We start from the raw sequence: 21,591 nt of genomic DNA on the forward strand, positions 1-21,591 counted from the left end.
CTCTGAAGAGAAAATAGTGATCGTTACAGTTAGCATGGCTTACAGGTTGGCTGTTTTGGCAGTGGCTGGGGTCATTTTCAAGTTTGGTTTGAGTTATCAGTTACGCCTCTGCCTAGATTAGAGTGTCACAACTACGTGATATGAGTGTGACTCTAACTCAGAGGCACATGGTTACCTCTGCGTATAAGTTTCCAGCCTCAATGGTCTGATTGACATCTTTGGCCTCAGTGAATTTAGTTCCCCACATGGATGACAATCTGGAAAGACAATAGATTTTTAATTGTCCCATGTTAATTTACTTGTAGGGGGTCTACAGAAGATACCTCTTGGGAAATAATTCATCTGAGGATAGCTTTCTGACCGCCAATACTGTGCAGCCCCTGGCAGAAACTGGATTACAACTCTCAAAAAGGTAAGGAGAGCAAAGTCTTTGGGTAACTCAGTTTACAGCCTGTCTTAGCTAGGTCTCATAAGTTCCCAGAAACCCAGGAGACAGCCTGGAGTCTTCACTTTTTACTTAAATAATTATTGGACATGGTAAGGTTAAAACTCTAAGAAAATGGAAAATTATATTACTGCCCAGACTAGAGATGCTAATTGCCATTCAGGATAGTCTTCCTATAAATCACTGTATCCCTAAAAATAAGTTGACCTAAAATACAAAGAAAATTCTCATATTTATAATTAAATGTATTCTTTGCCAACTTGAATCTATAACCTTCTAAGTATATAGATGAACATATTTCCTTATAATATTTGTTACTTACACGTACCTATTTAAATATTAGATTATTTATTAACTTAGCAATACTGCCTTTTCTTTAACATTTGACAAGTGTCTTTGAAACTCTGTCTCCATCTGGACAGCATTTCTGAGGAGTCTAACATTTTCCAATCTCACCGCTGTCTCTCTATAATGTGTGTAGAATGCTGTCCCCAGGACCATTTCCTAAGCCCTACCTCCCTCTGACACAAGGTTGGGACAGTTGTTTTTCACAACTCATTTCTAGACTGCTCTGTGCAATTTTTCCAACAGAACAAGGGCCCATTGTATTTATTTATTTATTTGCTTTTAAGGTCATCTTTAAAATACCCTGCAGTGGTATCTGTGAAACAAGTGTGGAGGATAATGGTCAGATTTGTGCACACCCTCCTTGTTCCTTTGTGGTTGTGACAGCTGATGTCACTAAAGCTGGCACTGATGGAGGCCATGCGAGGCTTGTGTTTTCCCGAGTAGCATTCATGCTTAGAGTTCAGAATAAAGCAACTCTACATTTACTCCATACTACAAGCAAAACAAAAAAAGCCCATGGGGCTAAGGTTGTAGTCCAACAGTATAGCAATTGCCTGGCATTTACAAGGCCCTGGGTTTGCTCCCTCGAGCTGCAGCTAGCTAAAGAAGCAGAATTCAACAACAATAAGCCCAAACCTCCCAGATATGACAGCTCCTCCTAAGGACAGTTTTGGTTAGCTGGGGAGACTTTGCCTAGTTTTAAGAATTATATAATAATGACTTTGGACATCTTTTTAACCTCCTTTTTTTTTCTCTTTTGCCAAGAACTTTCAGTACTGTGCTGCCACGGGCTGACCCTAAAAACCAGTTGTTTGCGCAGACCAGGAGAGGCCAGGAAGTTCTTACCAAAGTGAAGCAGTTCATGAAACAGCACGTCTTTCCTGCTGAAAAGGTGGAGTATGAAAGGACATCAGCAAGTCCTGTCTCCTGGTGGTCGGACTCTCCTCCACCCTCTCACTGCCCTTAGAGCCGAACCTCATAGACATCTAGAGCTAAAATATGCCCGAGGGTATGCACATACATCTACAGGAGTAAAATGAGGCCAGAGGGCACAGGCAGTAACGGCCTGGAGATATGGAGTAATCTGCCAAATTACATCTGGTGCCTTTTGCTAAGGCGGAGACCTTCAACTTTTGTTATTTTGAATGTGGATGCTTTGAGAATTTGAGAATGGCAGTCTTCCCAAATAGACATGGTTATGATCTTTGGTCTGTCATTTCAAGCCACATAAATACTACCCTTTCTTTTCCCCTATTGCTATAAGGGGTAACATTGAAGAAGTTCATGGGTTATAGTGAAGCAATATCCATTCAGTAAAGAAGTGTGTCCTGGGCACCTATGACAGGCTGGACACCGGGGAGCAGCTGAAAATAAGAAGACAGACGGGGTTTGTGCCCCTGCAGAGAGAGAAGGTGATAAAGAGAGGAAAGATGATGGAAGAATGGGGGAAAGCAGAAGCACTTTTGACAGCATATGAGAGACATGGCTGTGTGTATGTGAGGAGGGGGTAAGGGCTTGGTCCGTGCCCGGTGTGGGTTGGTGGCACTGCACTGCTTAGTTTGTGTGACCTCAGTTTTTTCTTTTTCAACATGCGTAGGTCTGCCTAAAAATAACAGCCAATCTCATTGTAACTGCCTGTGTTTCTGAGGGTCTACAGCTGCCCTAGCAGAGTCAAATGGAGAACTCGAAAGAACAAGATTCTCTCAGTAATGTTCAGAAGTAAGATGTGTTTATAGGGATGTTAGTGTTATGAGTTATGTGAATAGTTGTATTGGTAAATATATGGAGGTGAACATTTAGCATAGAGTGGGATATCGTTTCTTCAAAAATACTGAAGTATTAATTCTAAAATTGTCACCTCTCGCATCTGGTGACATTGAATAGTTTGTATTGTAGCTAATGTTTGTCCAATTTTGAGACTTAAAATTAAACTTTTGTGTATCAAAAGGAGAAAACAACTCTTTTCATTCAAGATGGTAGTCTGAATTCACCATTACCCTTCCTCAAATAAAATCCAAAGAAACTTTTAGGACAATTAAATGTTAGGACAATGGAATAAATCAGTGAAAGCAGAAAAGGGGTACACCAGAAAAGCGAATGCAAATTAGACAGTAGATCATGCTGCTGAATAGTAGATCATCATAGAGGAAGATGTAAGCAGAGTGTCCCTGTCCCAACCACCTGCTCCCAAATAACTGGCAGCCTCTTCCCAAAGAACTGACTTGGAGACTTAATATAAATTATAAATGCTCAGTTGATAGCTCAGGCTTGTTACTAACTAGCTCTTATAACTTAACTCATTTTTATTAATCTATGTGCTACCCCAAGGCTTGTGGCTTTTACCTCTATCCCATTCTGTGTGTCCAACTCATTCTCTATCTGGCTGGTGACTCTTCTGACTACACCCTTCCTCATCCCATCATTCTCTGTTTGGCTTTCCCGCCTAACTTTATCCTGTTCAGTTATTGGCCAGTCAGCTTGTTTATTAAACCAATCATCGTGAGACGTATTCACACAGTGTACACAAGGGTTATTCTACAGCAGGAAGATGCATCTTGAAAGAATTTGAAATGAAAGTGGGCTTTTTCCATAATGGTGAAACAGGTGACTGCTGGTGAGGAGAGCAAAGGGAAGAGAGAAATCAAGGTGCTTGAAGACTTACCCAGTTTCTAGCGCTGATCCACTCAACCTCACATAACAGTGATTTTTGTCCCAAACAGAAGGCTAGAGCACTACTTGAAAACAACAACAAAACATGTTATGTTCCATGGAAGCCAGAGCTTCAACCAGCAGGTGAATGGGCTAGAGCAACACCCTCTATGGTTTGGCTTTTTGTTTGTTTTGTGGGGTTTGGAAGGAGATCCCAGCTCACCTGTCAGTTGAACTAATCCTACATGCTCACACTAAAACAAAGCCTGTCTGCAACGTGCCTGTGCCTGCAACCCAACCAGCCCATGATCCTAAAGACAAACCAAGATGGGCAGAGGGAGGCAAAGGGGTTTTCACTGTCCCCCGTAAACGTGAGCAGGTGTTCCAGGGACACTGCATCAGGGAAGAGAGGGGTCAGAGGAAGGTCATAGTGCCTCTAAAGTCAGTGTCATTCAGCTGCTAGACTATGTGTAAAGAATTCACAGTAAGAGCAAAAACAAAACCCAACCGACTGTAGAAAGAGAAGGTTGCCCAAGCTTGTGGTAAATTTGGTGTTGGCAGGCTTTCAAATCTGCATTCCCGCATCTGATAATGTGTGCTATTTCTTCATTCAAACACTTGTACCAGCGTGTGTATACTTATCCTGTAGGGTGAACTGAGCAGTGCTAACCCCCAGATGTGGGGCATACAATTCTGGAATGATTTGTAGAAAAGTAAATAGGTTTTCTTAAAACAAAAGGGAGAAAACATTAATTTCTATTCAATGTTATTTCAACTGAGTTGCCAAACCAAAATGGTCATGTCTAGAAAATAAGATTGTCTCATAAACTGCAGCAGCATTTCACTATCATGTATCTTTGGCTATTAAAGTTCTTGATGACTTTTTCTCCATATTTCTATGTATTTTCCAAACTGAGAAAAAATGGCTTTGGCAGGGCTGTTTCTGCAACTTTGGGAAACTCCTTGGATAGTCTAAAGTGAACACATAACCCAGATCTCTGGAAAAAATATGCCAAATCAGTTCTTCCTCTTGAAAATGGAGAATACTGAAACTCACGTGCAGGACAGGAAGAAACAGTGTGGTGTAAGGAGCACACGGTGTAAGGAGCACACGATGTTTAAGGAGCGCACATGGGTCATAGTGATAATGTTCCCGGAGCTTGATGGAGTCCTTTCATGGTCACCAGATGCTATGGGTAAATGGAGGCCCCTGTGGGCTTCAGAGTCTCATTATTAAAAGACTTCTAAGATGGACTCATGGAAGCTTGGGGGCAGTTTTATTAGACTTAAAAAGGAAAACACCCCAGGGCAGTCCCATTGTAAATCTCAGCAGCTGCTCAGAGAGAAGAAAAATCATGCCATGACATTTATGCCAGCATAGAAGTCAGCCATGTGATCAGACAGCCCCATGGCACAGAGGGAGATGAGAGAGCAGAGTAAGGAAATACAACATACCAGAAAAAAGCATGCTTAGTTTCAGGCCAGCATCTGAAGAGAAGGAATGGGAAAAGTTGACTCGGAAAGATGAGCAGACCCAACTGAACCTCAAGGTGGTGCAGCTCATGGGGATTTGGGCTAAGGGCAGTTAATTCTGGGAAGTAAAAATATAGTAGCTCATTAAAGGAGTAATTAATTATTCCTCCTATCTATTCAGCATGGATGGCTTAAGATGAACCCACCCTCCTGGGGCATGTAAACACAGGCATAATTTGATTTCTCAGAACTGTGTATCACAAAGAGGTAGTCAGAATGAGAACATCATAAACATCTTTCATAATATATTTATTACCAAACACAATAGCATTGACCTTTTATGGCAACTCTAGGAATAGAAATAATATGCAACCCCAAACAGGAAACCTTCCGATTTAACTGACTTCATGACACACGTGGGAAGCACTCTCCATCCTGGAGCCTTTGAAAGCACAGGCCTCTGCCTCATACAGCACTGCACTCCGGACTAGCCCTGCCTCCCCAAGAGGAACATGGTATGGCCGGGAGCAGTGCATTTTGGAAGAATAGTCTACAATGACCTGGTGATACATGTGAAAAGTTTCGCAATGCCCATGGCCTTTAACCCTGTAATTTCTTAGCCAAAATGTAAAGAAAGTAGTGATACCAAGATGCTATAAGTACTTACAAGCACATCTCTGGAATATCAGATAGTTATTATTGTATTTGCATTGTACTGTTTGGTTGTACAAATGAGAGGTGCCTGTTCGGCCGGAACAGTGTTATTTAGAATTACCCATGTTGTTACACCTTTTCACCCGATCTTGCAACTCAGATGTTTCTCCTGGAGCCGTGTGCCTTTACTAAGACTCTGCCGGGGCTTCTGCTGCTGCTGCTGCTGTTTGTCTGTCTGTTTGTCTGTCTGTGTAGCTGTTTGTCTGTGTAGCTGTTTGTCTGTCTGTCTGTTTATCTGTTTGTTTGTCTGTTTATCTGTCTGTTTGTCTGTTTGTTTATCTGTCTGTTTATCTGTCTGTTTGTCTATCTGTTTGTTTGTCTGTTTGCCTGTTTGTGTTTTGAGGGGATAAGTAGTACCTTGCCTATGATACTTTTATTCTATCCTAATTCTTTGAAATTTGGCATTATATTTTGAGACGGCCTCCCTAATTATCTCAGTCTGGCCTCAAACTCATGATCCCCCTGCCTCAGCTTCTCGAGGGCTGGGATTATATATATATATAACACCACCGCCCTCAACCAAAAAACAGTTTGGGATATGAATTCTAGGTTGTTAATTACTTTCTCTCGGTAGTTGAAGATATTCAGCCTTTACTTTCTTTTTAACGTTATTCTTACATTTGTTTGCTTGCTTGGGGGTATACACATAGAGAAGTCAGGTCCTAGGGATCGAACTCTGGTCATTAGACTTGGCAATAAGCACCCTTACCCTCGGAGCCCTCTCACTGTCCTCTCCCATTGACTTCTTACTTCACTGTTACCATGGAAGTCAGCGCTCAACCTCCGTGAATCTGATATATCCTTTTTCTTCTCTTGAATTTCTATGCTGAGTGATTTCTTTAGATCTTCCTTCCAGTGGTTTTGTTTTGTTTTGTTTTTTCTTTTTTTTAAGTGTTTTTTCAGCTTTCCATAGACTGACTTTATCTAACTTTGGAGAATGTGAGAACTACCTGGGGAGCTCTTAAAGAATAGAAGCCAAGACTCACCAAAGTCATCTACAAACTGCACATCTGCTCCATCAGCCCCGGGTCCCCAGGGGCTTCTGCTCCCACCAACCTTTGAGAAGCCATGGTAACATTTTCAAGCTTGGTTGCTAAGGTTTTTGTTTCTCTGGGTTGCAGTTCAAGTTTACTTTGTCAGTTTTACTAGCCTATGGTCATACTTGTAATTCCTTCCTTTGTTCTTGGAATCTACTGACCACAGATATTTTGTGCTGTGAATTCCGTGAGCATTATCGTTGTTTTAAGGAAGCATGATTGTTTTTGTTGACCTGCTGTTTTGGCGGATTCTTGCCTGTGATGGCTGGTTTCCCGGAGTGATTAGTGATTTTTCAGGGTAGACTGCGGGCTGAAACTTTTTTCTAAGGAGTTACATGAGCTTTTGTACAAAGCTTGTCTCTCTAGAGGGCTGGCTCTGTTTCTGCCAGGTGCTGGCAGCTGCTGGTGCCCGAGCATTGTAAACTTAATTTGGGCTTGAGGTTTGGGGGTGGCACAGGCCTGGCATCTGCATCCCATGCTTGGGTGAAGGCAGGTCTGGGGGCACGACATTTCTTTTTTCTATTTCACTGCAAACTGAGAGCTGGGGGGTGGGGGCTTTCTCCTCATGCTCTACCTCCAAGGGTACAGGTTTCTGTGTGCTTCTCTGTTCTATTGGTTCCTTACTGAGGTTTTGCTTCTCAGCCCTCCTGGCTTTGGCGGAATGGAGGATCTCCACGCTCCCTTTTGCTGTTTGCAGCCCCTGACCTTATCACCTGTGTCCGGCTGATGTGGCCCATTGAAAGCCAAGGCCTACATCAGCAAGCTTAGCACCTATCCCGTCGCTCATCTGAAGGGTGAAGCTGTTTTGTTAGTTCTTTCCAGGACAACTGTGCATTTCTTACTCTATCTTTAATTGGTAACATCTCACCCAGCCTTTTTACTTGAAGGGTTCCTGTGCCCACTGGTGTACCATGTTGCTGGAAGTAGAACACTTAAATCTTGGATATAAGATTATTGCTGTCATGTGGCTAGAGAGAGATGGCTCAGCAGTTAAGAGCACTGGCTGTTCTTCCTGAGGTCCTGAGTTCAATTCCCAGCAACCACATGGTGGCTCACAACCATCTGTGATGAGCTCTGGTGCCCTCTTCTGACCTGTAGGGATACATGCAGGCAGAACACTGTACACATAATAAATAAATAAACAAACAAACAAACAAACAAACAAACAAATAAATAAATATTTTTTAAAAGATTATTACTGTCTAATATTGAGGCAGCATAAGTTTTGAGGAGCAAACATTTAGAATTTTTATTCTTCTGCATTTACTATTAAAAAAGAAACATTACTAACCGGGATAGTGACACATGCCTGTAATCCTAGTGCTTAGGCAACTGGTGCAGAATACTAGTTCCGGCCCAGCCTGGGCTACATAGCATGACCCTGTCTCAGAAAACTAGACACACACACACACACACACACACACACACACACACACACACACATAAGACATTGTTTATTTTGTATTGACTTGGCCTAATCATTTCCCTTTCATTGTTTTAAGGAAGTAGCAGAATACTATGCTCGAAATGGAAATGCAGAGGAAAAGTGGGGACACCCCTTAGTGATTGAAAAACTAAAGGTAAGAGAGACAAGAACACACTGAGCATCAGGAAATACATATGCAAGTGTTGGGGGATCTTAATTATTGTTGTAGTGTAAGTAAAGAATAACTACAATGATAATAACTTTTTGTCCTTTTCTTTATGGTCTTGATATGTTGTTGATCAGGCTGGCCTCAGCTTGTGGCAATCCTCCTGCCTCTGCCTCACCAGTACCTGAATGAGAAGCATGATAACTCATGCTCCAAGGATAACTTTTTTTTCAGGGGAGTGGTTTCGAGACAGGGTCTCTCTATGTAGTCCTAGCTGTCCTGGTATAGGGATAACTTCCTTAAAATAAAGATTTTACAAATCTGGGTTTAAAAAAATCTTGGTTGGGTATGGTGGCTCACATCTGTAATCCCAGCACTAGAGAGAGAGGTTGAGGCTGAAGGTGGAGGATTGCTGCAAATTTGAGGCTAGCCTGGGCTACGCAGTGAGCCAGAGCTACAGTATGGGTCCCTTTTTAGATAGAAAGGAGGGGATGGGGAGGAAGGATAGAAAGAAGAAGGAAGGGAGGGAGGGAGGGAGGAAGGGAGGGAGGGAGGGAGGAAGAAAGAAGGAAGAGAAGGGAAGGGGAAATAAAGCCCGAGCAGGGCAGTGGGATTGGAGGCTGGAACTGAATGGAAGAGCTCTCCTCATGTGTGTGCAAGGCCCTGGGTTTGTCCAGCAAGAGACAAGGACAAAGCAGGCTGTGTCCCATGTGCTTTCAAGTCATACTTCATGTTTTCAGATCTTACCAGCCATGCATGTAAGGAACTGCGGCGTATAACACATTTGGCAGAATTACACTTAAATGTGTGTGGGCGATTGTAATCATTCTGATTGAATGAGAAGCACCAAAGTATGCAAATTTAGTTTAGAGCCAAATCTAAGGAATCCTGGAAAGCAAGACATTTCCTTAATTATTAAGAAACTACTGACTAACGAGTCAGTAAGCCTTGACTTAACACTATGTAGAATACAATGAAATAATTCCATAAATGATTTTAAATTTCAGAAAAATTAACGCCAATATTTGTTTAAAATCAGCTACTTTGTTTGGCACTTTTTGATCCCTTGTCCATCCCTTGACAGGAAATGGCCAAAGCCGAGGGCCTATGGAACTTGTTCTTGCCAGCTGTGAGCGGCCTCAGCCAGCTGGACTATGCCTTGATTGCTGAAGAGACAGGAAAATGTTTTTTTGCTCCAGACGTTTTTAACTGCCAAGCACCAGGTTACTACAGCAATTTTCTCTTTTTGAACGGTGTTTAAAAATCTCTTTATTATAAGGAAATTTTCCTATGCAAAGTGATTCATTTACAGATTTTGCCGTAATTTTACAGCTACTCTGAACGCAATGTAAAAGTGGATTTGAGGTTCTTAGTGGGTTGCCCTTTTAATCAGCATGGTTACATTAAGAGCGCCAGCAGACAAAAGTAGCCACCAAGAGGACTGGTTATATAAACACCCCACTTCCCGACTGGGCTTGGGTATTTCTGTGGCTAGCTGGAAGGGATAGAAATTCCAGAGTTCTTTGTTAACCCCCAGGCTCTCCATTGTGCAAAGCTCTTTCTCTGAAAGGCTGGCTTGGTTTCTGCCAGGGCCTTGCAGCCATCACTGCCAGCACACTGTACACTTACCTGGCAGGATATCTTATAGTGCCCCTGCTCCAGGGTCCTGGTTGCTGCCTTTCATTGTGTGACCCCCATGCTGAGGCTCTCCCAGAAGGGCTAATGCCAGCTTGAGCAGCAGGCTACACAATTGTAGTGGGTTTGTGAGAGAAGAGTCCAGAAATGTGGCTCCATGCTAGACTTTGACTCGCTTGTCTGTAAAAATCAATCTAGTTTTCAGGCTTCTGATAATAATGCTGGTCCCTGGCATAGTTTCCCTCTGTCTACACCAGTTTATCAAGTCACTGCTGTCCTTCATTGTAATCCTGTCAAGAGGCTATTGTAAGAGAAACATGTCCTTGTTTCTGAAGAGTTTATCCCAAACCTACGACGCTGTTATGAAACACTGCACATGCTGCGTGGTTCTATAGAAAAGGAAGTGAACGGCTAATCCTGAAGTTCAAAGCTTTCCTCCCTACTCTTCCTAATAAGACATCATTTATATTGCAACCTGATGTGTAGCATATATAGTTGCACACATGGATTTGTAGGTAGATGGACAAATATTCCCCTGTATTGCTGTGGTTTAAGAGGAGGCTGGTCAGCTATTGAAAGGTTCACAGCTCCCCTAGGGCTTGGGAACCTGAACTTTGTTTCTCCCTAGAAATGGAGTCTGAAGTCAGGATGGCAGAACTTAGGACAAGGTGCTTTTTTAAAAAGCCTGTTCCCAACATTATGTTTTCAGAGCGTGTTAGCCATATTCTGTTAAGTGGATTTGTGGCACAGTAATGGGTCATTCACAGTGTGCCAAGTTAGGCTGTGGGAAGCTTGCTTGTAGCAGAGCTGTGGACGTTCCATTTCATTTGCAGAGTCCCCTGTCACCACATACTCAAAGAGGATTTCCTAAGATTGAAATTTCACAAGTCTGTTAGTTGTTCTGTTTAAATAATACCACAAGATGGTTGAATTTTTAATTAGTTTTTTACTAAGGAATGACTAAGCTACTCTCTCAAGCAGAAAGACAAGGAAACTCAAGAAGCCCATCGTCTCCCTTTTGTGGTAGATCTGTTACAAAGGCCTGGGACCTTGTGGGCTGGAGCATTTTCCAGGCAGACAAACAGGGAGTTGTAACTGGTGCTAATGACATTCTTTGGGAGGCTTCTTAAGTCTGAATGATTAATTTCTACCTAGGCTTTCCAAGTAACTGCTCTTACCAAAGCTCAGAAAACATATCTAGCCTCCCAGTTTGTCTTTGTCTTCTGCCTTCAAAAAGTCACACAGTGTTGTATATTAGAGTGCTGAAAATAACTATTTTTAATTTCCAAACCTGTCACTAAAATAATTTAGGAGCTTGGGCTGATTTTTTATAGGTTTTTCCCTAAACTATAAATAAAAAATTGGTCCGTTTCTCAGAGTAATACTGATAATTTTAGATTCTTCCTTTCTCTTTTAAGAAAGAGCTTGTGTAGCCCAGGATGTCCTCATACTTATGTAGTTAAGGATGATCTTGAACTCCTGATCCTTCCGTCTCTACCCTACCCCCACAAACAAATGCTAAGATTACAGGTGTATGCCATTGTTCCCAGCTTAATTTTAAAATGTTTTAATTCTTTATTTTGTTTATAACAAGTATTACTGAATTTCAAACAAGCAAAGAAAGCGAATAATTCACACTGTTAATTATAATCGAGGACTTCCTTTCTCCGTCGCTCAACAACAATGTTAGGTTTGTGTGGATCTGCTAGGAAGTTTGTACCTCTTGATTCGGTGTTCGTATCTGAACAGAGTGCAAAGGTATATTTTTTAAGGATGATTTTGTGATTTAAAAGCATTTTTATTTCTGCGTGTGCAAGTCTCCTGAAGAGGATGTAGAATCCCCTGGATTTACAAGCTGTTGTGAGTAGTGGGCACTGAACTGTGCCCTCTGCAAGAGCAGGAAGTGCTCCTAACCCTGGGCATCTCTCCAGCACTTAACAATGTATCTTACTTGGTTCAACATTGTCAGTGTTCTGCAGCATTTGAGCAAGCATCCTCCAAGTCATAGGAGGTGACTGAAAATCTTCCTTCAAATCTTGAAAGGATTCAAATTTTAAAAAAAATTTACAGGAATAGAAATCAGAGAAAAGCATCTAGAACATTTTGCTCACAATAAACAGAGTGTGCTTTTTCAGCTGTAGAAGGTAGAGTGTGTGGTGTACTAGGCAGCACCCTCAAGACTGGAGTGGATCCCTTACAGGGCAGGGATTCCGATTTTCACAGAGGAATGCCCATACACAAATTAAGATCTATCTTGGAGCATATTCCTGTAAGCCCAGCACTAAGGAGGCAGAGCAGGAGTTTGATGGCAGCCAGGGCTATGCAGCGAAAACCTGTCTCAGAAACCAACTGAATAAACAGCAGAAACAAGCTACGAAAGGTCAACAGGAGTTGCTGTAGCTCAGAGCAAGGAGGTCTTTCAGAGTGGGCAGGTAGAGGTTCGTGTGGAGAGCGTAGCTCATGAGCAGTTTACTTACCCACAACCAGCAGACTTTCAAGAAGCCCAGCCCAAACCAACTTGTGAGCCTGAGGAACAGCATAGACACTTGGGAGCTGGGGGCTCAATCTGGAGTATCAGTTCCTCTCCAGGAACACAGAAGTCACTCCTGACCCAGCATACAAGCACAGCAGGCTGGTTTAAAACAGAAATGGCACCCAGTGGTGGTGGCACACGCCTTTAATCCCAGCACTTGGGAGGCAGAGGCAGGCAGATCTCTGTGAGTTCCAGGCCAGCCTGGGCTACCAAGTGAGTTCCAGGAAAGGTGCAAAGCTACACAGAGAAACTTTGTCTCGAAAAAAACAAAAACAAAACAAAAAACCAGAAATGGCTGCTTCGGTCCTAATGGAGTTAGACCTCCTTGGTCCTAATGGAGTTAGACCTCCTTAAAGCTATGCCATGATCTGGGGGAGCACCCAAGATTCAGAAAAAGTTAAATAGTGAGCTGAATGCCATGCACTTATAATGATACAGCATGTCATCATTACACGTTAAATTTAATGTACATTTCAGAATGTTTGCATCAACAAACATTTTACTTTAAAAAAATATATAGTCTGAGCCCGGTGGGAGTAGCACATGCCTTTAATCCCAGCACTTGGGAGGCAGAGGCAGATGTCTGTGAATATGAGGCTAGCCTGGTCTACAGAGTGAATTCTAGGACAGCCAGGGTTACATAGAGAAAACTTGTCTCAGAAAAAAAAAAAAAAAGAAGAAGAAGAAGAAAAAGAAGAAAGAAAATAAAGGAAGAGAAAAATGTATAGTCTGTATTATCTTCATAAATGTGGACTTAGTACTGCTAGTTTTAAATGTCCAACACTTTCTTCTCCCATGTAGATACAGGCAACATGGAGGTGTTGCACCTGTACGGCAGTGAGCAACAGAAGCAGCAGTGGCTGGAACCGCTCCTTCGTGGAGATATCACCTCTGTATTCTGTATGACAGGTAGGAGGAGTCCCAGCCCTGTCTCCTGGGACCCTCATCCTGGGGCCATTGTGGATGGAAGAACTGCAGCAGTATGGGGTGTAGGTCGGCTGCAGCCAACTTTGCCACGGCCAGAAATGTGTTTGTTTTGAGCCTGGTTTGAACTGCTGTCATCCTTAAATGCTGAGGATAAACACTCCTGTCCTTTGCTTGCTCCAGATGCATTCTGGCAGTCTGCTTCAACATCAGCAGTGGGCGGCGTCTTTTCAACTGTGTTGTTTCTGCAGTTGCTGCTCGTTGATTTTCTTCTTGGTGGTATTTATGTGACTATAAACTACTCAACTCTCCCATAATCCTAGAAAACTGGATCTTAAACCAGTGGAGACACTGCTGAAACCACCTTGTAGAGAAGAAAGCCAGGGTGCGGTGACGAGAATGCTGTTGGTCCATTTGTACATTGGAAACAGTCGTTTAAAAATTACTTTAAAGACAAAAATTGCATCTCAACTTGAGTTTAGAATTCAATTCAGTTTGATTTGGTCAAAATGTGAAGTTCATATTGACCTTTCACTCACGACCAAATTTTATTTTATATTTTCGTTTGGGGTTTTCCAGACAGGGTTTCTCTGTGTAGCCCTGGCTGTCCTGGAACTCACTCTGTAGACCAGGCTGGCTCAAACTCAGAGATCTGCCTGCCTCTGCCTCCTGAGTGCTGGGATTAAAAATGTGTGCCACTACCACCCGGCTAGATTTTATTATTATTTTTATGTAATATACTTATATTATATATGCATATATAATTGTATGTATAAATATATATATATAACAAAAGTTCTTTCTACTCAAATCATCAAGAGGTGTTTGTGGAACACCTACAGAATGGTATAATGACATAGTGTTTACACAGCACCAACCTGAGGTCACAAGATAAGCTTGCCGTCCCCTTTTCTGAAAACAGCTTCTGGAGCTTTAGAAGGAATCCCTAAAGTACCCAGGACTCTCTTAGAAGAACAGAAGAGGGGCCGGGGCCACAACTCAGTCTCCAAAGTGTTTGCCACACAAGTATGTGAGTCTGAGTTCCAGCCCCAAAGCCCGATGCTGTGACACATAATTGTAATCACAGCACGGGGGGTGATTACAGAAAGATCCATGAGGCTCACTGGCTGGCCAGGCTAGCCAGTCACCGAGTACCAGGCCAATGCAGGACCCTGTCTCAAAAAAAAAAAAAGGTCGGAGGCAGAATGACCACTGAAGTTGTCTGGTCTCCATACACACATGTCCCAGCATGTGAGCGCACACACATAAACATACAAAATACAAGTAAGAATAATTCAGGAAGAAGGTAAACACTGATTGGTCCCAAAATGCCATGCAGGAAACTGTGTTTAAGACTTACGGGTATTGCACAGAAAGGTCTGGAGACCTAAGTGTTAAGAAGATCTGAGTGTTGCAAGCTGTGGCCTGGCAGACACACTCTCAGTAGCACTTACAGGGTGCAGGTAGAAGTTGTTAGTGATAGTAGAGGAATCCAGCCTGCCCGCAGTTAAAGCACATTTCCCACTGTGGAAAGTCAAAGGCAGTGTTTTTATCAATTTTTGGTGATTGGGAAAATGATGCGTGAGTCGTATCCTGACTCAGACATCAGCAAAGGCTCCAAGGACACACTGGTCAGTACTAATCCTACAATTTATCCCTCTATCCTCCAATTCATATCTATTGAGTGCTTATGGTGTGTATGTTAGGAAAGGACCAAGGAGAAAGGGAAAGATTGAAAAAATAAAATAAAAAGCCAGCGTGCGTCTGTCTCAAAGCTTGCCCTTTCTTGTCTAGGCCTTTTAAAGCTGATTTCTGTCAGTTAATCAAGCCGTGTTCCTTTACAGAGCCCGATGTCTCATCAAGTGATGCCACAAACATTGAATGTAGCATCCAGCGAGATGGAGATGGCTATGTAGTTAACGGCAAGAAGTGGTGGAGCAGCGGTGAGTGTACTCTGTGCTTCTGTCACTCCGTGGCCGGGGCAGGGCCACAGTGTCCAGTCTCTGTGCTTCTGTCACCCCGTGGCCGGGGCAGGGCCACAGTTCCCAGTCTTGGCTTCACAGTCACAGCTGTAAACTCGGCCTCTGGAACACTGTCAGACTTAGAAACAGTTCCCAGAGAAAAGATAATTTCATAAGTCTGGGGTGTAGGTCAGTGGTGGTAGAACACAGGCTTAGCATGTGTCAGCAAGACAGTAAATGTGGTATTTATTTTATCGCCTAAAATATGCATGTTTAAATGAAAAATAAGCTTTATACTAATCAGTTCTCAGTAGCAGGCCAACATACCTTGGGAAGTTCTTTAGAAAGTTATAAAATTAAATTCTAGATAACTATGATTTTTAAGGCATGCTTCCAGAATATGCATAATGAGCACAGCATGTATTTGGATGGTTTTCTTTGGTGGTATCATCAAAGCAAATTGCATGTGTAGGCACTTACCGGAATGTGTAAACATCTCAGGAAAGTTTATGGGTTTGGCCTTTTCTTAAGGGTTGGAATAATTGCCATTCTTGCTATGTCTGTAGTGATCTTTAAGAGGTAGGGAGGCAAGAAGCACCGCCCCCTTCAGGCCCTATAACCCAAGGTTATGGGTGGAGCAAATACCACTATATATGTCTTATAAAACAACTTATACATTAAGAAATAGAAAAAAAATAGAGTAAATTTTATTGTGATTATTTAAGCATTGGAATTTTGCAGGAAAAATATTCTTATTAAAATTTAGATAATTACAAATAATTATAAATTTTTCTTAGCATACATTTATTAATTGTTTCTAGATCGCTTGACTCACAGCATGACAGGTTTTTTTTTAACTTTTTATTTTGAAGTTGCTGTCTACTCACAGAAAGTTACAAAGATAGTACAGGATGGTCCTGGGTGCTCCTTACCCCGTGACTTATCACATAGAATTCTCGGGTGCTCATTAGCCAATGTTTTATATTACATAATTACAGTTGCTATCAAAATCAGGGAGATGAAAGTCACATGTGGCACATCTAGATTTGAGTAGCCACCACTGCAGTCAAGATGCGAAACAGCCCACCACCACAAAGGCTTCCTGTGTGTAGCACAATGCTTTTCTGCCATGCTCTTTTCCTGTCATTAACTTGAATTTCCGCATTTGGCCCATTTGTTGTTTACTCTCTGGCATCTGTGTTCCTCATACCCACACCCCTTGCTCCCTCTTTGTTATACATCGCCACAACAGTCTAGTGTTTGACATCTGAGTCTCAGTGTAACACAAATAGTTTATCTGAGGAAGAAGCATCCCGTGTGTGTGTGTGTGTGTGTGTGTGTGTGTGTGTGTGTGTGTGTGTGTGTGTCTCCAAGCAAAAAGCAGAGAGCAATTTTATATTTAAATGGTAAAGGAACTGGTTGGCTCTGTAGGACCCTCAGAGTCAAAAGGAAATTCCTCCACGTTCTGTCTCTGTCTTCTCCACGGTCCATATTTCTTGGCCACTTTTGTGATATAGCTTTTGAAAGAGGCCCCCATGAAGACATACAGGATGGGGTTAAGGCAGCTGTGGAAGAGCGCGATGCTCCCTGTGACCTGGATGGCAACATCCATGCGCTTGCTCATGTCGCAGTCGGTGATCAGCAAGTAGATGGCATCTATGGCTTGGCAGAACTTGACGATGTTGTAAGGCAGCTGGGTGACAATGAAAACCACTACCACTGTGAGCAGAACCTTGAGGGGCCGAGACTTTTTAATGTTGGGCATCTTGATGAGCGTCCTGGCAGTGATGGCATAGCACACCCCCATAATAAGGAAGGGGACCACGAAGCCAATGCAGATTTCCAGCATCTGAATGGATGCTTTCAGGGATGTTCCTAGGTGGTGGGGAAAAATGGGAGTGCACTTGGCGTTCTGATTCACAGTATAAAAAACCAGCTGGGGTATGCTCAGCAAGATAGCAGCCATCCACACACAGCAACAGATGATCCAGCAGGGTCTCCCCGCTCCTGATTGGCTGGGGGCCCTAGTGATTGCCCAGTATCTGTCAATGCTGATACAGGCCAGGAACTGCATCCCAGAGACAAAGTTTACTGTGTACAGGGCCGAAGTTACTTTGCACATTGTTTTCCCTAGAATCCACCCATGAACTGCATTAACTGCCCAGAAAGGCAACGTGATCAGAAGCAGTAAGTCTGCCACAGCCAGATTCAGGATGTACACATCTGTCTTAGTCCTCTGTTTCTTGTAATAGGCATAAATTGCCACAATGATGGAGTTCCCTGCCAGTCCAATAATAAAGGTTATCGTGAAGAAGGCAGGGAGGAAGACTTTTGCAAACTGCCTGACCTCTTCTTTGATGCAGACCGATTCATACAGGCTGTAGTCATAAGTACCATTCATTATGTTTTCCTCATAGTAGTATTCCATTGACTGGTTCTGCTCCAGAGCCATGGCACCAAGCTGGGTGGTAAGAAGAACATAAGACACTCACTTCAGCATTGCTTAAAAGGAAGCAGCTTTGCCCAGCATGTGGCTTGTGTTTTCTCTAGAGAACAGCTTATAGAGCTCACTCTGGAAACTTTAATGGGAGCCACACTGAGTCAATTCCTCCATCCTTTGTTCTTACAAGTCTGAAGACAGGAACTGGCATTTGTCCATGGCCAACAGACAATATCCTGAGGGATCCCCTTAATTACTAAATCCTAGATAAAGGTGAACACTTTTAAGTAAATATGAGTTGTTTTGTTTTGTGGGTTTTTTGTTTGTTTGTATTTGTGTGTGTAGTCTGCATGCATGTGTGTGTGTGTGTTTTCATGTGTGTGGGTGTGAGGGCACATGCGTGTGCATGTAGCTACAGGTTGGAGTTGGCATTAGGAGTCATTAGATTACTCTCTACCTTATTTGTTGAGGTGAGGTCTCAGTTGAACCTAGAGCTCACCAGTAGAGCTATTCTGACTAGCCAGCGTGGTCCACACATCCTTTCTTTTACTTTGGAGTGTTGGAGCTGTAGGTGGGCTGCAGTGCCCACCCCTCATTTACATGCATGCTGGGGACCCGAACTCTGATCCTCACACTTTCACAGCAAGCACTTTAACCACAGGCCATCTACCTAGCCTGGCTTTTACAATATACAATTTAATCAAAGAGAAGAAGAAATGTTGTAACTTTTATAAATAACTTAAGTCTTATGGAATATATCTACAATAAGTTAAAATAAGTTGTTTTGCTTTAACAAGAAATGTTTTAATTTTTTTATTCGAGTGCTACTGTAATTTTAATTTAAATAAATTAGCTTGGCATTTGCATAGAGAATTACTGGTTTACTTTTCTACGGGAAAGCCTCATTCAGTCAGCTTGCCTCCCCAGCTGTTACTACTTGTGTCCTCTGGTCCCTCAAAGCTGAAAACTGGCACTGTCTTTGACCTCTCACCTATCCAGATCCCTGGTTTCCAGTTAGTCTATAAGTTTGTTCATTCCTGCTTGCTTGCTTTATTTTTATTTGTTTTTGTTTTCTGAGACAGAATCTTATTCTGTAGCTCAAGTTAGTAATCCTCCTGCCTCAGCCTCCCCAGTATTGGGATTATAGTTGTGAGCCCCCACACCTGGTTTGCATATTCAGAAAATGGGTCTGGAATTTTCTTGTTCTTTCAGTCTGTAGTCTTATGCAAACTGTGATCCTCCTGTTTGCGCGTGTGTGTGCTGGTGTACACACACACACATACACACTCTGCACTGTCTTCCTGGCTGGAATCTGACTGCTATTCATCCTGCTCACCAACTTGTAGGGAAAACCATCCTTATTGCCATCGGTAGTGTACCTCTGACTTGCCAATGTACTGCTGCCTCACTTAGCTCTGCACCGGAAGCTCTTCACTTCCCGAGAAGTCCTCACAGGGTCCTCAGAGTGGTGTCCAAGGCTCCCTCCTGCCACCTCTGCCCTCCCATCCCCACACAGGAGTCAGGAGTATGCTGAGTTGCCAGCTGTTGGTCAACACACTCTGTGCTCTGATGTGCAGTTCCACTATTGCCCCTGTCCCCTTTTCCAGCACTATTTTCTGCCCTCCCCTTAAGAGTTAGTTTGGGATTTTCCTCCCCAGAAGATTCACCCTCAATCAAGGATATGACTCCATGCTGTGGAGAAAATGTATTTTCCAGCTCTAAGTTCTCTGAAGTCCAAGCAGTTTGATTTCTGGTTGTGTCTGAAGTTTTTGTTAGCATACCAGGTGCGCTCTAGCTGTTCATGAAGTATTTGTCAGGTTCTGGAGGTTTTGTCGACACATAGAAAGCTGTTATTGCAGGATGGATGGAGGATATGTTAGGGGTCTCCTGTCTCAACTCAGGAAGCACACACTGGCTAATAACACTGCAGTGTACCAAGACAAGCTCACACCAAATTCACAAATATTAATGTGAATATTATAATGGCTTTCAATGTTTTATTACCTTTTCCTTTCTAGCTTCTCTATCTTAGTTGGCCATTTTTGTCCTTCAAAGAATCTCTAGTCTTACAGAATGAATCATTAAAACTGTATTTTCAAAACAGTACAGGAAAGAACATTCAGTTTCAAAAGAGGTCTTTAACTTGCTAGCTCTTGTCTGAATGAATAACGTGAAGGTGCAGCTCAGGGAAGGTGCTCCCTCAGGGAAAATGCTCCTGAGGGAAGGTGCCCCCTGGGGAAGGTGCCCTTAGGGAAGGTACTCCCCAGGGGGTTTTCCTATCATGCAGAAAGCAAGCAGCAGTGGCAGTCTGCAGTGACTTCTTTGTCATTAAAGGTGGTGTAAAATCTGCAGTGGAAGCCTCCAGTAGCCTCCATGGCTTCTGCATTAATTATTAACACAATGTGACTTTGTTCTTTTCTCTGTTATCACAGAAATCTTGAACTTGATGATAAAGAGCAACAGAGCCAGATAAAATATAAGGACAAGTATTTGAAAGTTGACTTCCCAACAGTATAAGAAAATCAGAATAGGAATAGAGAGTATCTGCAGAGACTTTTAAGTTGTTTTCAAGACAAAAAAAAAATATTTATTGTAAAGATCAGAAAGAAATGATATAGTAAACCCTATTGGCTCCCTGACAAATTAGCAATGGTACTGAAAATAATATTTTCTTCTTGGTATATGCATATTTTCACTTGAGGTTAAAAATATAGAGATATTCTTAAAAAGCTTTTTTGGCACATGTAAATGTCTAAGTTCTCATGCATCAAGTCCCTCATCCCCCACTAAGATAAAAATGCAAAATCTTTGGGCTTAAAAAAATCAAAAGCACATATTCAGGTCAAAAGGAGAAAATAAAAAGAAGGAACCAACCTGTTTCAGCTGGGGAAGGCGCAGTCTTGAGTGGGGAGGATTCCAAAGGCCCTCTGACTCAGGCAGCCCTTGTTTGCGCCTTTTACACCCCGCCTTTATCTTGGATCCAAGAGAGCTTTCCTGAAATGTAACCTCCGGAGCACTTGATTAAGTGCTCTGTAAAGCCTTCCTGTGGAGTCCGTCCAAGTTCTTAAATGTCTGGATACAGATGGAAGGAGTTCCAGTTTGGCTCCCAAACTGCAGGATTGTCAGCTTCCACTCAGCTGAGGGGGAGAAGAGAGAGCCTGGACAACCTGCTCAGCCAAGCAGGGAGAGGGGACACTGAGGGCACCGGCGGCAGGGCTGCAGAAGTACTTGCGAAAGTTACTAAGAGAGAAAACTAAAACAATTTTACCAGAAAGCTATCCTTTTGAAAACCGAAGGATGTAAGCTGAAGCTCCAAAGTCCTGACAGGCACAACTTAACAGTTTCCGTACTTGGTACAGCACAATTTCATATTTGACTTAAGCAGAGTCCTGGCTCACTGTTGTCTTCTCTCTCTGGGATTCAAAGTGTGGCTTTTTCTGTGGCTTTCTCTTGTTTTTCTTAGAACCTTTTCATCAAGGGCCAAATACAAACCTCCAAAAATCCTCTGTGTGGAGAGGCTGTTTTCCCAGGCTGCCCAACAAATGAGCTTAGAGAAGGAAGCAATGGATGCAGAATTGGTCTTCCTGATCTAGTTGAACTTACCTCACATTTGCGTAGTATCGCCTCATTTTCTCATGCAAAGCTAGCCAGGTGCCCACCTGCAGAATTTATTTTAGAACAAAGCTCTTTTGTGCTCTCAGTGATTGTTACAGCCTCCATATTGATTCATGCAAAAAGAGATTCAGTCATATCTGCCTTCATCTTTATTTCCCCCAGTGTATGTCTGGAGGTCAAAGGAGGAAGCCTCTCCTTCTACCTTACCACCTCTCTTTGAGGAAG

At 42.7% G+C, this 21,591-nt stretch overlaps 2 protein-coding genes across 3 annotated transcripts in view; one reads left to right on the forward strand and one right to left on the reverse strand.

Annotated features, from left to right (window-relative positions):
• Positions 1 to 21,591, forward strand: part of Acad11 (acyl-CoA dehydrogenase family member 11) — a 72,240-nt gene that overhangs the window by 23,745 nt on the left and 26,904 nt on the right. Inside the window, exons 8-13 of the mRNA XM_036191985.1 lie at positions 306 to 412; positions 1,559 to 1,685; positions 8,169 to 8,246; positions 9,343 to 9,481; positions 13,228 to 13,335; positions 15,195 to 15,293. Of these exons, the coding sequence (XP_036047878.1) occupies positions 306 to 412; positions 1,559 to 1,685; positions 8,169 to 8,246; positions 9,343 to 9,481; positions 13,228 to 13,335; positions 15,195 to 15,293 (658 nt within the window). The remainder of the gene's footprint in view (positions 1 to 305; positions 413 to 1,558; positions 1,686 to 8,168; positions 8,247 to 9,342; positions 9,482 to 13,227; positions 13,336 to 15,194; positions 15,294 to 21,591) is intronic.
• Ackr4 (atypical chemokine receptor 4) lies at positions 16,667 to 21,176 on the reverse strand. 2 transcript variants are annotated; one of them, XM_036191990.1, is made up of 3 exons: positions 20,626 to 21,176; positions 19,533 to 19,598; positions 16,667 to 17,772 (listed from the first exon to the last, which is right to left on the reverse strand). In XM_036191990.1, exon 3 carries the CDS (start codon positions 17,761 to 17,763, stop codon positions 16,711 to 16,713), a length of 1,053 nt encoding a protein of 350 aa, XP_036047883.1. In that variant the 5' UTR covers positions 17,764 to 17,772; positions 19,533 to 19,598; positions 20,626 to 21,176; the 3' UTR covers positions 16,667 to 16,710. The 2 variants fall into 2 exon arrangements, with proteins under 2 accessions (XP_036047883.1, XP_036047882.1); XM_036191989.1 differs by lacking the exon at positions 19,533 to 19,598.

The sequence above is a fragment of the Onychomys torridus genome, chromosome 7 (genome assembly GCF_903995425.1).
Source record: "Onychomys torridus chromosome 7, mOncTor1.1, whole genome shotgun sequence".
NCBI classification, from domain to species: domain Eukaryota; kingdom Metazoa; phylum Chordata; class Mammalia; order Rodentia; family Cricetidae; genus Onychomys; species Onychomys torridus.

Excerpts from the sequence above, each read along its gene's own strand:
- Ackr4 (XM_036191989.1), bottom strand. The coding sequence starts at position 17,763 with ATGGCTCTGGAGCAGAACCAGTCAATGGAATACTACTATGAGGAAAAC.